At 39.8% G+C, this 16,063-nt stretch overlaps 1 protein-coding gene across 1 annotated transcript; it reads left to right on the top strand.

The window, feature by feature from the left end:
* The first annotated feature begins 1,164 nt into the window (after nt 1–1,164).
* On the top strand, nt 1,165–15,954 carry appl2 (adaptor protein, phosphotyrosine interaction, PH domain and leucine zipper containing 2). The gene is made up of 21 exons (XM_080028566.1): nt 1,165–1,295; nt 3,108–3,206; nt 3,593–3,652; nt 4,599–4,670; nt 5,676–5,763; nt 6,042–6,083; nt 6,337–6,395; nt 6,839–6,985; nt 7,471–7,553; nt 7,811–7,963; nt 9,626–9,814; nt 9,922–9,964; nt 10,237–10,293; nt 11,409–11,503; nt 11,721–11,876; nt 12,221–12,273; nt 12,441–12,615; nt 13,059–13,095; nt 13,184–13,339; nt 13,454–13,501; nt 13,847–15,954. Exons 1-21 carry the CDS (start codon nt 1,239–1,241, stop codon nt 13,976–13,978), a joined length of 2,001 nt encoding a protein of 666 aa, XP_079884692.1. The 5' UTR covers nt 1,165–1,238; the 3' UTR covers nt 13,979–15,954.
* The last annotated feature ends 109 nt before the right edge of the window (nt 15,955–16,063 follow it).

Genomic DNA, 16,063 nt, shown 5'->3' with positions numbered 1-16,063 from the left:
ATTATGACAGAGACAAAACAAGACGAGTGGAGACAATGATTGCTTCCCGCACTTAGTGAGGAGATGTGATTTTAAAGAGGCCTTGCAGTACTTCCCATCTATGTATTTTTTTTTCATACCATATCCATTTCTTTTTGAATTTTTATTTATTTAATTGTTTCATTATGACAACCACTTTGTTGTGCATATCTGCATTTTAACACAGATGTCGACAGGCCCTGATGGTAAACCTGTGCATCTAAATGACGTTTATTTGATGTAAAGAGAAATTAATGAAACCAACAAAAATGCACATGATGCTGAAGTAAACAGGTCAAAACATTTGGACTGAAACTGCAAATAAAGTAATTTGAAGGCATCACCTTATAAATCAAAAAGCTCAATGTTTTAATCAAATCATTTTTTCAAGGAAAGGAAATTATTGGATGAATGAAAACGTTAGCTGTTACAGGCTTAGCTTCTTTTTTTGTGGCAATTTCTGTAAGTGAACAAATTTCCAAATAATAATATTGTATTTTGTGGATTTTATGAGCTTCGTTTTCAGACACGTCACAACATGATAATGATATTTCTGTACTTTTATGTAACATTTTTAGTACACAACATTAATTCCAATATAGTATTTATTTTCTACATTGTTGTGTTATAACTTCGGCAGTAGCCTAAAATATCTGAACACTATTTCCACCACTGTTATAAGACTTGCTCTGTTCAACCTTTGATTAACCAGCCTACCTGTTGATATTAAATTAGTCTTCAGTTTTCAGGTTTATGGTGGTCTAATGTTGTGCAATCAGTGAATTTGTTAGAAATGTCACCTTTTTTCATAGTGACTAATATTGCATTTTGAAATTGTGCCATGCAGTACTCCAAAAGTCCACATGGGGTCGCTGTTGAATCTAAAATGGTGTGATAGCCTATTAGACGGAGCCTACTTCCAATTTAATTGCCAACTACTGTCGAAGCTTCGCTATAGCCTACATCAAATTACATCTTCTGAACAGACTCACATTAAATATAAAAACGTAGAAGTATATAGGCTAGTTAAGACAGAGAGTGTAGCTGTAATCACTGGCTCCAGTCTCCACAGCTGTGAATGACACCAGACTTGGGCCCGCCTCCAACTACTACGTGTTACTCTCGCCCGCGCAGTGACCTCTGGGAAACCGAGTCCAAGCACTAGATAATTCAGGCTCCCACTCCTTCTCTCTTTATCTCTCTCTTCCACCGCTAACAAGATGCCGGCCGTACATCACAAACTGCTCCTGGAGGAGGCCTTGCAGGATAGTCCTCAGGTAGGCCTGTTGTGTGGCTTTTATCACGTTTAAGGACACAACTGTCACATTAAAATACGCTACGAGCGCTTGCATTTAGCTAACTAGCCCCCGGACAATATCGCCTTCACGTTGTAGGCTGTTTCCACTGGTCGATGACAGCTCTCAATTGACACATTGTTACGGCAATATGAACCTCTTTTCACAAGTGGCTGTGCCTTCCCGCTGTTAACAATGTAGCCTAGTTTTCACAGCTAGGCAAAATTCTTGGTGTTTGTGTGTTTACAAAGCTACATTTCATCATACGGTTCCCATGTAGCCTACTCTCTGACTCTGTGGAAGATGTCACGGCCATAGCACAAACAGAAGCAATGTCCTGCAATATTTTTGTTTTCAATTTTCACTGTCGTGTCGTATGAGAATTTTGGGGCTAGACCCTGTTCTAGAGCCGAACTGGGCCTGGTCCACATGATGTGGGAGGGGTTTCCATTATCGGACTCCAGTGGAATTAGTCCTGTTGCAACTGAGTAGCAGCAGTGGTGGCTCTTAGTAGTGAAAACCATATGTCGTTTGATGATTGTATAGGTCGGAAATGCAGTGGGACAAAAACCAAATATGTAGGCCTAACCTTAGCCTCGTGCAAGGATATCAGTGATGATGGAGTGAAATGCACAGTCTTTTATTGTGCAGATCTGCTCTCTGTTGCATCACTCTCTAAACCTCTTTGCTTAAGTGCAACATATGCTGGAGGGTCATTCCCCCCTTGGAAATGCAATTTCTTCCAACAACAAACAGGCCTGATGGTGCATTTTATTTTCACTGGAAAATGCAATGTGAACACCGCCAAGGTTGACATTTCTTTTTCATGTGAAATGCTCACTCTCACTCAACTTGAGTGAACTGTAAAGAGACTTTAGCCGATGGGTGTGTTCCTCTTTGCTCTCTCTGCCTGCCCTGCCTTGTTGCACCTGTTTATGAAAAGAAAGAAAACAATACACCCATACAGGATATTCTTCGTTTGCATATCAAGCCTCCAGTTAAATTGTGAGGCCATTACTTTCACTTCAAAGCAGCTTTTTAACATGCCTTTGCATTCTGTAGAAAAAAATTTATTTCATTTTATGTCCACTTCCCACTTCCAGCAATGTTCTTCACACATCTTTAGTTACAGATCCCCCATCCAAACCGGATTCAAATGGTGTTTGTTTTTAACATAGGCACTATACGGGCGTATGTGTTTGATATACTGGTGTTCTTAAATAAAACTGGATAAGTAACATTTGTCATGACAGCTCTTGATATTCCCAGCTCCACCTCATTTGTTCTGATGTAATAAACACACCCATTAGAACCATCAACACCCATTCAAAGATGAATACACTTCCAGCGGCAGCTCAACTAGAAACACAGTTGAAGGAAAATTGCAAATAAAACATTTTTTACTAAAATGCTGTTTTAGAAAATATGAACTTGTTTTTCTAGCTCAGACTGCTGAAGCCATATTAACTTCCTATCAACTTTAACGTGTTTTTGTAAGCAAGATGTGGTCTCCCCCCTCCCCCCACCTCACCCCTCATAAATTACAATGCAATCGCAATAAGAAGGGCAGACTGGAGGAAGGATTGCAGCAGACAAAATACTTCTGGGGTCCCTATTGACTACTGTTTTAAGGTGGACTTGAACACATTTAAACCTACCATTAAGAAGGAGTATGTTGCTCAGTTAGCAGAATAATAGTTTCAGCTCTGTTTACTGTTATCCAGCAGTTTGTTACTCCTGCTCGTCTCCTGTATTTATCAAAAGAGTGTTGAATGTGAATGTGTTGGCCCACAGACTCGCTCCTTGCTCAGTGTGTTTGAAGAGGATTCGGGGATGCTAACAGACTACGCCAGTCAGCTGCTACAATCCATGCAGCGCGTGTTTGGAGCCCAGGTATTTGACTAATCACAAACAGACTCTGTTTCCCTGGCGTTGTGTAAGTTTACGCTGTTGTTTTTTTTGTTTTTATATACAAGTCATATTTTATTTGACAATGCTCTTGGGTTGAACAGTTGCATTATTGAACTCCATTAGATCATTGTTTTGGGTTGCAGTGCTCACACATGCAAACTGATAAGTGAAACAGTATGTAGGCTACTGAAGGAAACCGATGAGAAACCTTTTTGAACAGTGCTGCATTTTTGCCTTAAAAAAACCTGCCATTTGTGTGACCCATCGCCATGTGATTTTTCATTTGAACTCTGATTCACCTGTTGTTGTTGCTCCCTCTTACTGCTTGTTGAGTTTTTCTCTTTTCTCTGTCTATTTGCCCCATACAGAGTGAGATGGGGTTGGCCACAGAGCAGCTCTCACAACAACTTCTGGATTATGAGAAGAAAGTAAGTATGGTAGTGCCACCATGTTCAAAGGTCACAATTACATTTCCCCCTCACTTTTGATGTTTCAAGGTTCATTTTCTTACTTAAGTATTATTACTACTACTCATCATCTTTAAACATTTTTACTGACTGTCCAGCTACCATAATTCAGATCAAAGAGCAGAATCGATGACACAACAATGGCTTATAGGTTTGCAAGAGTCAGCTTCAGTTATTATCATTTTCTCAACGCAATGATCTTTTCCAACAATTGTTATGAGTCAATTGTATTCGAATCCCGCCCGGGGTCAGTTCTCTGCATGTCTTCCCCTCTTTGCTCCATTTCAACTCTGTCTCTACAAGTCTGTCTAATAAAGGCTTTAGAAGTTTACATTGCATATCTATTTTCTTCTTAAGCTACCCTTAATATAGTCCGCACAGTTTAAATAAATATAATTATAACCAATTGTATCTTCATTTGATAGAGACCAATTTGTTCTTTGTTCATCCCAGACGGGAAATGGTATTGTTGCAGTAGCTAATGATAAATGATAATCAAAAATTCAAATTTGTGCATTTTCCATTTCTTCTTTAAATAGTTAACTCTAACCTAAATGTCATGTGTTGCATGTGTCTGCAACTCATTATCTTGGTGTGACTTTGTGAAATCCTATGAAAAAGCCTTGAAGTTAGAAGTGCATCTGTTGGTATTAAATGTTGCTAACAAGAACTACAAATATGCATTGACCTGTGATGGATGCACTGTTTAGCTGCTTAAATCTCAGCATCTCAGCATGAGGTTCATAAGCACCTTTGGCCTTGTTCCATCCATGAGAGTGATGTGCCAGGAATCCAAGCACAAGAGGATATTTATGGTCTCCTTAGCCCCTGGTGGAGGCTAGGTCTATGCTACATACATTATGCAGTTTGGTTATTTTAAAATCACTTCCTCCATTCCTCTGTCTAGAATTTTGCCCTTGGAAAAGGAGATGAAGAGGTAGTCACCACTCTGCAGAGCTTCGCCAAAACTGTAGGGGAGGTGAGGCCTGTGTTTACATTTTTCTTTTGTTGTGTATTTTGTGTGTGTGCGTCTTTGTGTGTGTATATTTACAATTATAGCAGAAGAGGGGAAAGATAAACTATACTGCCTGGTCAATGGTTAGTTCTTTATCATGCTGCAGAGGATATTCGGATATTGCACCTGCGCTCCCATAACACGCTAGTGAAAATGAGCTCATAGCAAACACCTGAGCATTATCTTCCCCTATAAGACCCGAACAGATTGTGTGTTGGCTCTAGGAATGGAACCGATGGGTAAGGTGTTTACGGTGCCTATCACATCTAATGGAAGCGGCAGTGGGCGACTAGATGGATGGATGGTGTGTGTGTGTGTGTGTGTACGCTCAGGTATATACTGTAGACAACAGATGGGCCCTTCACTGTCAGCCATGGGGGGGTTCACAAGCCTGCGCTGTCAGCACTCAACAGGATTCGGGACACACACATATACGCACACTCGCACGCTCAGAGGACACAGGTTGATCGTTTGTTTGACCTTCGCTGATTTTTTTTTACAGGGGAGAACTCATTTCACAGTGAGAATTAAGCCTACAACAACTGCACCTAATCCTGTGAACTTCAGCACTTGCTAAATCATCCAGATTAAACTGTCAGCTTTGTTGGATATTGGACCGTAGCGCGTTGATAAAGCGTAGAGAATTATGGCAGGATTTGCTTGTGCGCGCGATACATGTTCCTGGTTTTTCCAATATCAGACTAAGCAGCAGGAGTTTATTACTCCCTTCACAGATTGTATTGTTGGTTTATAATGTAGCAGAGGCATTGTCTGCAGCAGTTACGTGCCCGTTTCTCGGAAAATGTTCTTTCCAGATTGCTGCGGGAATAACTGGCAGCAAATGTCACTGTGCTTATTAAAATAAATTGAAATCCCTCAAGATGTTTTTTGCGAGGGTACGTTTTTTTTGTTTGTGTCCATGTGCAGAGCTTGATATGTTTTTGGCTAATCTTTTCCTGTGTCGTCAAGCTGAACTCGCTGCACTCCGAACTGGCCAACCAGATGGCTGACAGCATGGTCTTCCCCTTGATCCAGTTTCGAGAGAAAGACCTCACAGGTACAAATAAACTCACACAAAAACACACACACACACACACACACACAGATCTAACTCATAATTATTTTAATATTTTACTATCAAGTTGACAGTAGAGAGATGATGAGGGAATTAGATGTAACCATTAGGTTCAATCAATTTTGAAACTTTTTTCAGATTCAGATTTTAAGACCAACACTATCAATTATCTATAGTAAGCAATAATGCATTTTTTTTAAACGATGTGAAATCAAAATGAGATATTCTAACAAAATTGACAATGTATTGGATGTTTGCAGAGATAAGCACGCTGAAGGAAATATTCGGCATAGCCACAGATGGTAAGTTCAAATCCCAACCTATTTCAAAAAACAATTACTACTAATAACTTGAATGTTTTAGTTGATTCGTGGAAAAGTGTTATAACATTACTATAATGAATCATTTGTCTGCAAGTCCTGTGGGTGGGGGGTTCGTGGGTTTGTCCCATGCCTTTGTTGTTGTTTGTGTTACAAAGAAAAATGTCATCCAAAAAAAAAAGTACCTGCAGTCACGGTCTGATCCTTGTGTCCTCCTCTCCCTCCTCTTCTGCAGAGCACGAGGCAGCCATGGTCAAATACAGCCGACTGCCCAAGAAGAAGGAGAATGAGAAGGTAGAGTGGCTGTCTGCCAAGTGCTCTCTCTCTCTCTCTCAGTTTGACTGATGGAGCTTTTCCCCTAGTGATCATCACAAGCATTATAAGGCCTTGCGGTGCAGTAATGCTCTGGTAATGCGGTGGGAATGTTTTCTAATAATTCACAATACAAATAGCAGTTACATGAAGTTAAATAGTCCTATTCTGCCCTGCTGCACTGTTGTTGTAAGACATGCACTATGATGGCTACAGAGATAAGATCACTGTATTTGCTTGTGTCTCCATGTCTTCTTGGAAGTACGAGGTAATTTGAACATGTTGCTTTTTTGTATGTGTTTGAAGGTACAGTAGGTCAAGTGTTTGCATACGTGTGAGTGTTTGTGCAGAGCTTGGTAGTGAGTTTATGCTTGCCACATGTATTTGTACACATTTGCATGTTTAACTCTGTACTGTCTGGACAGGTGAAGTCAGACTTGGTGAAGGAGGTGGCCTACACGAGGAGGAAGCAGCACCAGGCCTCACTGCAGTATTACTGCGCCCTCAACGCCCTGCAGTATCGCAAGAGAGTAGCCATGCTGGAACCTATGCTGGGTTACACACAGGCACAGGTAATGAAGCAGCTGTTGGCCTTCTAACCCGGCCAGACCGCTTTGTTATAGCTGTGTTGAAATTCAATATTTAAACGTGAGAGGCGATTTCCTCATTGAAAATGTTTATTTTTTTCCATTTGGGACACATTTTATCTCTTTTTACCAAAGGCCTCAATCTGTAAGCATGTAAATTGAGATGCAAAAAGTAGTCCATTAATCGACAACAAAAAATGTATCAGCAATTATTCTGATAAATTACCAATTATTTGTCATTTTCAGATGATCAACCAAAATATTATTTAGTTTTGGACTGTTTGGTAAATAAAGCGAGCAATGTGAATACACCACCTTGGGCAATGAAAAATTAGTATTTTTTTCAATTCACTATTTTTCTGACATTTTACCGACAAAACAAACATCTCAGAAATGAAAGGGCAAGATTAGTTGATAATGAAAACAGTTTAACACAGATTAATTGCGCTTCATTATCTCCAATCTCTCAGATCAGCTTCTTCAAGAAAGGCGTGGATATGGTGTCAAAGAGGATGGACAACTTTCTCCTTTCTGTGTCCAAAATGACGCAAGGGTAAAAATACTATCTCATTAATATTCGCATTATACATGTGATGAACCATAGCATACTTTGTTGTAACTGTATAACACACAGTGGCCTGTTAAGTCTGTTCTTACTGAAAATGTTTTACTGTGATGTCAACACAAATATTAAGTATTCTTTTTTTTTTAGGCAATGCAGCTGTGATGTAATACAATAATACTTAACTAAGTTCTGAATGTCAGTTTTGATGGATTCGGCCTATATTCAAACTTTTTTCCTGTGTTTAGTATCCAGGCCCAGCTGGATGTGGAGGCGGAGGCCATGCGCGCGACCCAGAGGGAGCTCCTGTCTGTGGACGACACGGTCTACATGCCAGACAAGGACATTGAGCCGGTCAATCGCACACTTATCCAGAAGGCTGGCTACCTCAACATTAGGAAGTAAGATTAATTACACTCATTATGCTCCTATTTTAAACCCAGGGACACTTCTTTATTCACGTCGCGTTTCTTTATTAGTCCATATGTTTAAGGGTGTCTGGGAAGAAGAACAAAAAAAAAGAAGTGAAAAATAAACTTTTAATCAAGTCAGCCTGTCCATACTGTGTGTTAGCTGGTAAAGAAAAGTCCAGTGTTAGCCTGAGCTCTGTAAACGGACACGTTGCTGGGGGCCCCCTTTGTTTACATACCCTTTTTTCTTTACATACCAGTTTACAGAGCCTAGGCTGTGTATTTAAACTAAATTTATTTTCAGCACGCACACACAGTATGGACAGGTAGTGGATCATGTGGAGATATTCACTGATTTTGACAAAGATTTTGGCAACTCCTAGCTTTCTCTAGAATCACTGACTCCACCTTTCTAAGGATGGTCTAATCAGTATACATCACCTGCATTAGATCTTGAATGTTTAGCCAAACACATCAGAATTTTCTTTTGGCTGCTTTTGTTAAAGTTGTTAAAGATATATGCAGGAACCCAGAGTAAACAATAAGTCTGTCACAGCAGACAGTGGGCCAGGTGACATGCTGACACTGTGCTGTCAGCTTATTGCACAGTGGATGCATGAGAAGGGGGAACTTCCTTAATGGCTTCAGGGGGCTAGAATGGTGGCGTAGACGGCAATGTGATTTAGCGAAATGTCAGAGCTGTCAAACTCGGTATCTCCCTCATATACATTCAAAGTATTTGACAAACGTCTGTGACACCAGAGAAAAAGGTTTCCACAGAGTGCCATTCAATTTAATGACGCTCACTGCCAGCAGCCTCAAAACGTCTGTCAAATAGAGCCGAGTCCAGAGAGCATTTGTTATTTGGAACGCTTTCTCAATACTAAGGGTCTGAGTCACTCGCCTTGTAACGAGCTGGTACGCTTCCATTTTACCCAAAGGACATTCATTTAGCAAGGTACAAGAGGAAGGTTTAATGACGAGCAATTCAAATGAGTCATACACGTGTTGCCTTGTCTTGTCACATTGAGTCAGAGTTAAATTGCACTGTAGTTAATTATTTAATACCACTTGACTTCAAAAGCTGTAATTATGTTGCTCAAAATCTGCAGGTGAGAAGGAAAACATTTTTTATCTTGAATATATTATCATGAAACTTTTCCAGTTCACCAGCATTTTTATTTGTATTACAATTCTAATAAATGTTTGTACAAATATGCAAATCTAACTAATTATGTGTACATTTGCATCTCTTTAAAAACCAAAATTACATGAATCCAAAAATAATATGCATTTTCCGCATGTTTTTTAAGAACAGATGTATCATGAATCCGACAATTAACATCATATGAACAAATCCTTCTGAAATACCCTTCAGAGTAGTGCTAAGAATGATTATGGAAACTAAGTTTTGTTTTATATACAGTAAGTGTTTAACAAGTTGCGATTATGTATAGTACAAGTAGATTTAGTAAAACACCTACATTTACATTTTGGACCTTTTTATTGACTAGAATAAAGAAGACGACATGTTATGGATGCAAAATAAATAACCAAATATCTCAATATGACAAATGCTTGAAAAAATTATGTTATTGCCTTTCATGTGTCACCTTTTAAAGCTGACCTTTCTCCACACTCTCTGTGCTCCAGTAAAACAGGCCTAGTGACCACAGCCTGGGACCGCCTGTACTTTTTCACCCAGGGAGGGAACCTTATGTGCCAGCCTCGCGGGGCGGTGGCGGGGGGCATGGTGCTGGACCTGGACAACAGCTCTGTCATGGCTGTGGAGTGTGAGGACAGACGCTACTGCTTTCAGATAACCTCCCCCTCGGGCAAAACGTATGTACACTGACTTTACCACATATCCAGACATGGGAACTACATGACAAACATGTATGAAATATTGGCGATGTTTTAATTTACATTTTTCTCCTCCATGCCTACAGGTCAATGATACTCCAAGCTGAGAGCAAAAGGGAATATGAAGAGGTAGGTGTGATAGAGACAGCTGTGTTTGATCTTCCCCCGTGTTTCGCATCATGATCCCATTGATACCTACTGTTACAAGTGTCGGTCATAGAACGATGTCGGAGGAGCTGTCGAGGTTCATTTCAGTAGTTTTCATGTTTGGTTCTGTGTACATCCACACTCTCCCACCTCGCTCTAGCCTGTCACAGCTGCTATAAGTCAAGGGATTTCAGGCAGCTCATGTCAGAGCTACAGGAAGCCCTAATGTGGATCTCTGTGTTTCTTTTTCTCAGTGGATTTGCACTGTGAACAACATCTCCAGACAGATCTACTTGACTGACAACCCAGAGGTAACACACACACACATACACTACTGCACAGTGACATAGTCGCCACACACACACATTAAGAAAAGACGCCAATTAAACCAAATATCGAAGAATTAGACTTGTGAAATTCTAACTTTAATCCAGAAACATTTAATTGATCTTGGCAGTAAGAACATCAACCACATTATTTGATCAGGCATTTTAGACAAGTGTGGTTCGACAACCTTAAATGTCTATTTGAGAGACAAAAATGGAGACGATCTTGCTTCTTAATTACCAGAATATTGCATGTTCACAGGAGTGTTTACCCCATTTACAAATATTTATTTTTCCAGATTCTCCAGAGACAAACAGAATTTAGCTGTGTCATTGTAGGATTTTTAGCAAACAGTTGTACACGCTGAGTGAACTACTGAATATTTTCGGTTCAATAGGGTTTATTTTTTCATGGTGCTTTATAGAATTGAGACACACCTGAAAAGCTGAAAAGTAAAGTGCACTTAGCATCAAATGGAGAAGGATTTCAGACAAAGCTTATTTAGTTGTGAAAGAAAGTGCCAAACATGTTTACCTCGTTGTTTCCTTGTGTGGGTGTCTCATTTGTGTACAAACAAATTAAAAAATTTAGAAATTAGATTTAAAAAGAAAACTTCATTCGCCTAAATCTTTGATTTATAACATCTTTTACCATTTACATGTATTTGGTTTGAGATTTAAAGCATGGATAATACATTATCAAAATGTTTGAATTATTCCACAAATCAAATGTACATTTAAAAAAAGTTGTCAATCTTTTGTTTTAACATCATTACATGCCAAGGAGCACTAACATATGTGTTAGTACAGCCTGTATGAAGCAAAATAAACATTCTTCCCCTATAAATTCTTCCCAAAAAAATACACGCCTTGGTCCAGAAAGGCTAATTTTGGTCCTTAAATAATTGTGTTTACCTGAACAATTTGAACCAGGGAAGCCTTTTGTTTGAAAGGATTGCTGGAGAATAAAATGCTGCTCATGGTACCCGGGGAAAGGTTACGTTTGTTTGATGGGTGAGGGACATGAGGTCATTTAGTCATATTTCCACATTGTTCTGGTTCTATAAATGACTCTGACCTGCTGTCCCTATTGTTTCTAGGCTGTGGCCATCAGACTGAACCAAACCGCCATCCAGGCAGTAACCCCCATCACCAGCTTTGAGAAGAGACCAGAAGGTTCCCCCAACCCAGACAGGTCAGGCTTAATATGAGTTATATAAACAAACCCTGACAAAAAAAACACTACATAGGTAATGGACCTTTTTATATCGGCATGTGAGTATTTTGAAGACTGACTTTAAAAAAATATGAACTTGTCCTTTAAGTTTCATTCAAGATTCATTGATGATTTGTGGTTTACATGGTTTATTCCTTCCACCTCATCTTCATTCTACTGTATCTCATTGGTGCAGAGCAAAGCCAGGAGGTGTATATCCTTCCAGGGGCGACTCCCAGAAGTCAGACGCTGGTCCTGAACCAGCCGACCTGATCGCCCCCGGCACACCCATCCAGTTTGACATCATGCTGCCGGCCTCCGAGTTCCAGGACCAGAACAGAGCCGGCGGGAGGTGAGGAGAAAAAGCGTAGGGGGGTGGCCGGAAGGTTGTTGTTTGTTGGTGCATGTTTGTGAGTCACAGGGTTAGTAACAGGCTACTGGTGGGTCATGATGCTAGTTCCCCGAAAGTTGGCCTCCATGAGGTTATTAAATCATTTTTCCAGGAAGCTTCATAATTGCTCAATGCAGGGGTTTAATTGATTTCTTTGTCGCTGGTTTGCCAATTCTCTCTCTCTCTCTCTCTCTCTCTCTCTCTCTCTCTCTCTCTCTCTCTCTCTCTCTCTCTCTCTCTCTCTCTCTCTCTCTCTCTCTCTCTCTCTCTCTCTCTCTCTCTCTCTCTCTCTCTCTCTCTGACAGACGAACAAATCCGTTTGGAGAAACAGATGATGACTGCTCAACAGAGAGTGACGGTAAACATTCCACAAATGTTCCACTCTGTCTCTTTGTGTGCTTGTTTGTGTACCTTGAGATAACCCTTCTGCATTAGCGTTCCAAAATGCCTTCTGTTTGTCGTCCTTGAGTGTACTAACATTACATTGTGAGCGGTTGACGTTTTGAAATTTTTCCCCCCCTGCAGACTCCCTCCTGCAGCAGGTATTCGCTGTGCGTTTCCTGGGATCAATGGCTGTGCGCTGTGGAGACAACCAGGAAGTGATCTATGAGGCCATGAGGCAGGTGCTGGCTGCCAGAGCCATCCACAACATCTTCAGGACCACAGAGTCCCACCTCATGGTCACCAGCAGTAGCCTCAGGTAAGTTTCATCACATTAAAATACTGTCTTCTGTTTGGTAAATCACGGCAGTCTACGGTCTGTTAGTGCCTGCCGTTAAGCATAATTCACCGTTGCTCTGGACCTACGGACATCAATCTGATCGATCACTGCCTGCCGTATCAATCCGCTGATAGACACCTCTAAACAGTTAGGCCTATACTCCATCAAAAAACAATGGAATACTTTTTCAACATTACCTTGAATGTACCTGAAAAAGCATAATTGTCCATAAAAAAAAAAAACTATTTTGTGATAAACACGTGTTATCCAACAAAAACGTTATTTTGTTTAACTCCTGATTGATTTTTTTCTTTCACCTTTTGTAGCATTGTTCGTCAGAAAAAGAGACAAGACAACAAATACAAAGGTTAACAACTTTTTCACATTTTTATATTCTTGTCTTTATTTTGTCTTGGCAATAGGTTGATCGATCCTCAGACTCAAGTTACGAGAACAAGTGTAAGTATGACAAAAGATCCTGTCAATATTTTTAATCTCTCTTTTGTAGCCATGTAGTATTTCAACTCTCTTCTCCTCTTTTTATCAGTTCCAGCTTGGAGAGGTGTGTCAGTTTGCAGCGCACCAGGAGAACGGGAGGCTGATGGGATTCGTGGTGGAGGGCAGAGACTGGAGCGACGGAGATGAGGAGGGAGAGCCTTCGTTTAGCGCCTTCGTCTTCGAGAGCAACACAGAGGGAGAAAAGGTTGATGCAGCAAACATTGATTTTTTTTTTCTCTTTTTTTTAAAGGGGGGGAACATTTCAACTGATGCATAAATGTATACTGACTGACGTATATCTTTTTGTCTTTATTGACAGATATGTTACACCATAAGCTTGGCGAAGGACATTACAGAAGCCAAGAAGGTATTTCCTTCATTATGGAAACATTTTAGAAAAAAGTTCCCCCATTTCAAGATCTGTTTTTTTGATAAAGTAATTGATTTTAAATGCATAAACAAGATGTATTTTTTAGTGGCAAAAAAAGTGATAGTCACCCTCTCATTGTTATGTTTCTCCATAATATGAACAATTTCAAACTTTTACTATATTTTACCTGACCTCAATACATATAATCGATTTACTGTTAATTAGTTTTACCTTGAAGTAAAATAAAATATCTTTACAAATTCAGAGATATTAATCAAGATCAATATAAGAAAGAAACATTTTTTAATTATTATCCGTTACTCTATTTAAATGATTTTAAAGGACCCAGAGGCCCTGGCCCAGTTGATGAAGAACATGCCTTTAACCAATGACGGCAAATTCTTGCTGCTGGAGCCTGAGACGGGCGACACAACCAACGGAGAAGGAGAAGAAGATCTGGAGTCTGAGGCCTAGTTAGGACCAACAAAAAACACAACCAAGACCAGGGCCACCGTCCGACTTTTGCCCAGGAGAGAAGGCTTTCCCTGGATCAAAATGTCATCATGAGCCCCTAACCCAAACTCTGGTACTGTAACACTTTATATTAGAGAGTGTAGTTCTCTTCCACTTACCCTGTAACTGTTAACTGCATCTCCAGTTTCTTGCTGTAGTGAAAGCAGAAGATGTTGGTAGGGGGGTTACCTGGACCAAAAAAAAAATAATCTCCATGTGCGCTCCATTAGATCTGCTTTTGCACGGGCAGACTGTAGCATGGCTCTTTGGATCTGGTGTTATTTCAACACAGCTTTGGGCGGTACTTACTTCAAAAGGACACTATATAAGCTATCGATCTTGTTTCATTGTTGTCTACAATATTCCCAGCCATCTAACAGAAGGTGGTGAAACATTTGCTTGGGTTTATGTTCATCTTTAGGTTGACATAGCTTGGAAACGTTATTCCTTTTATGTTGTTTTAGAACCATTAACTTGTATTTTAGGCTTTCAACTACTCTGCCCTCCGTTTATTTTTTTTGTTTATACATAACGGTTATTGCACTTAAAAGCTATATATCTATTTGATGGCTACAGAATGCACTAATTGGGAAATGTAAGGGATCTTTTAATACAATGAAGGACTTCAAATCAGTTAAAATCTTTGCCACTTCCTTTGATCTGCTGAGCAGTGACATGCAGTTGCATTGCTTGTTATCACTGTTACTTAATATGAAGGTTGGACATAATTGGCATTATTGCTTCGACCAAAACTTGTTTTGTTCTTTCTGCACTCCTACCACTATGAGGTTCCCTTAATATGGCACCCTGACTACCTTACGCTGAATTGAATTTGGCATATTTTACATTATTCTCCAGCCCAAATATTCGTAAGTAAAATCTATAAGTACGCTGCTCTCGGTTTCTTGGAAGATTCTGTAAATATTAACTGTCTGTATGGTGTTTCAGAGTTGGCTGCATTAAAAACCTTCAATATGGTAGGGCTGAAGTGGTGCATGATTTGATGATGTCTTAAGATTAAACCCTCAACATTGCACACTAGACTAAAAAAAAAAGTTCACTGAAATGTTAGAGTAAGGCATGTAGGCACACAACAGTGGGGTATTACTTACATGACATTAAAATAAATTAGCTTTTTGCTAATATATATATTGCTATATTATACATGAAAAGCTAATCTTAACAGAAAAACTGAGGGGAGCCGGTTGATCGGTGAAACTCTGCCCTCCCTCTGGATCCCAGTGTAGCTGTAACACTAATGATAAAGGGACAGCGGAAGCCTATGTGAATCCGACATGTTTTGTACTGTGTAATATGGACGGGGTCAAAACCACTGACTTGACGTTGATCGTAAAAGTTACATTGAGTTGACTGGTGTGTTTGCTTGTCTGCTTGCTTTTTCTACTCTACATCAGAGCCCTCTTTGCAGAAACACATGTTAAATAATGATGAAGTGTGTAAGGACCACTTGCTTTACTGGTAAAGTTATTTGTATTGATAATGTTGTTTTCTTCTGGACACTGCTCATTTTAATCAAAGGAATAGTTTGACATTTAGAGAAATGCACTTATTCACTCTCTCGTTAGCTCGATGTATGCTAACATCAGTCAGTTAGATGTAAAGCTGCAGCTTAGCACAAAGAGTGGAAAGAGTTAGACTAGGTGTATCATGTGGTAACCAAATCTGTCTAAGTGGACCTCTAAATATCACTAATTAACACTTTATAATGGTAGAATAGCTGTAAACTCCTTTCTTACGTTCTTTTTGCAATGCCAACTGGCTGACTTATTAGTGTTGTCAATATTCTCCTCTGTCAAACTTTTGCTTTCAGTCTTAACCATTTCTTTTTGTTGGCTGATGTAAGGGTTGGTTGTACCTTCTTTCCTCGGGTGCTGGTTGAGCTGTTTCAAACCCACCATTAATAAAACTACAGCAATGCATACAAACATGCTTATTGCATCATTGAACAAAAGTCCGGGATTTTCTTCCACTTCGATTGGTAACCTGGCTGCTCGAGCTGGTGCCTGTGTCCTCCTGATTGACGGC

Source organism: Ammodytes marinus, assembly GCF_949987685.1.
Source record: "Ammodytes marinus genome assembly, chromosome: 5".
In the NCBI taxonomy this organism is placed as follows: domain Eukaryota; kingdom Metazoa; phylum Chordata; class Actinopteri; order Uranoscopiformes; family Ammodytidae; genus Ammodytes; species Ammodytes marinus.
Note: the sequence above shows the minus strand (reverse complement) of the source record. Positions and strands in the feature narration are given on the sequence as shown.

Excerpts from the sequence above, each read along its gene's own strand:
- appl2 (XM_080028566.1), top strand. The coding sequence starts at position 1,239 with ATGCCGGCCGTACATCACAAACTGCTCCTGGAGGAGGCCTTGCAGGAT. Across the intron at positions 5,764-6,041 it reads TCGAGAGAAAGACCTCACAG|AGATAAGCACGCTGAAGGAA; the intron begins GTACAAATAAAC and ends GGATGTTTGCAG. Across the intron at positions 6,084-6,336 it reads ATTCGGCATAGCCACAGATG|AGCACGAGGCAGCCATGGTC; the intron begins GTAAGTTCAAAT and ends CCTCTTCTGCAG.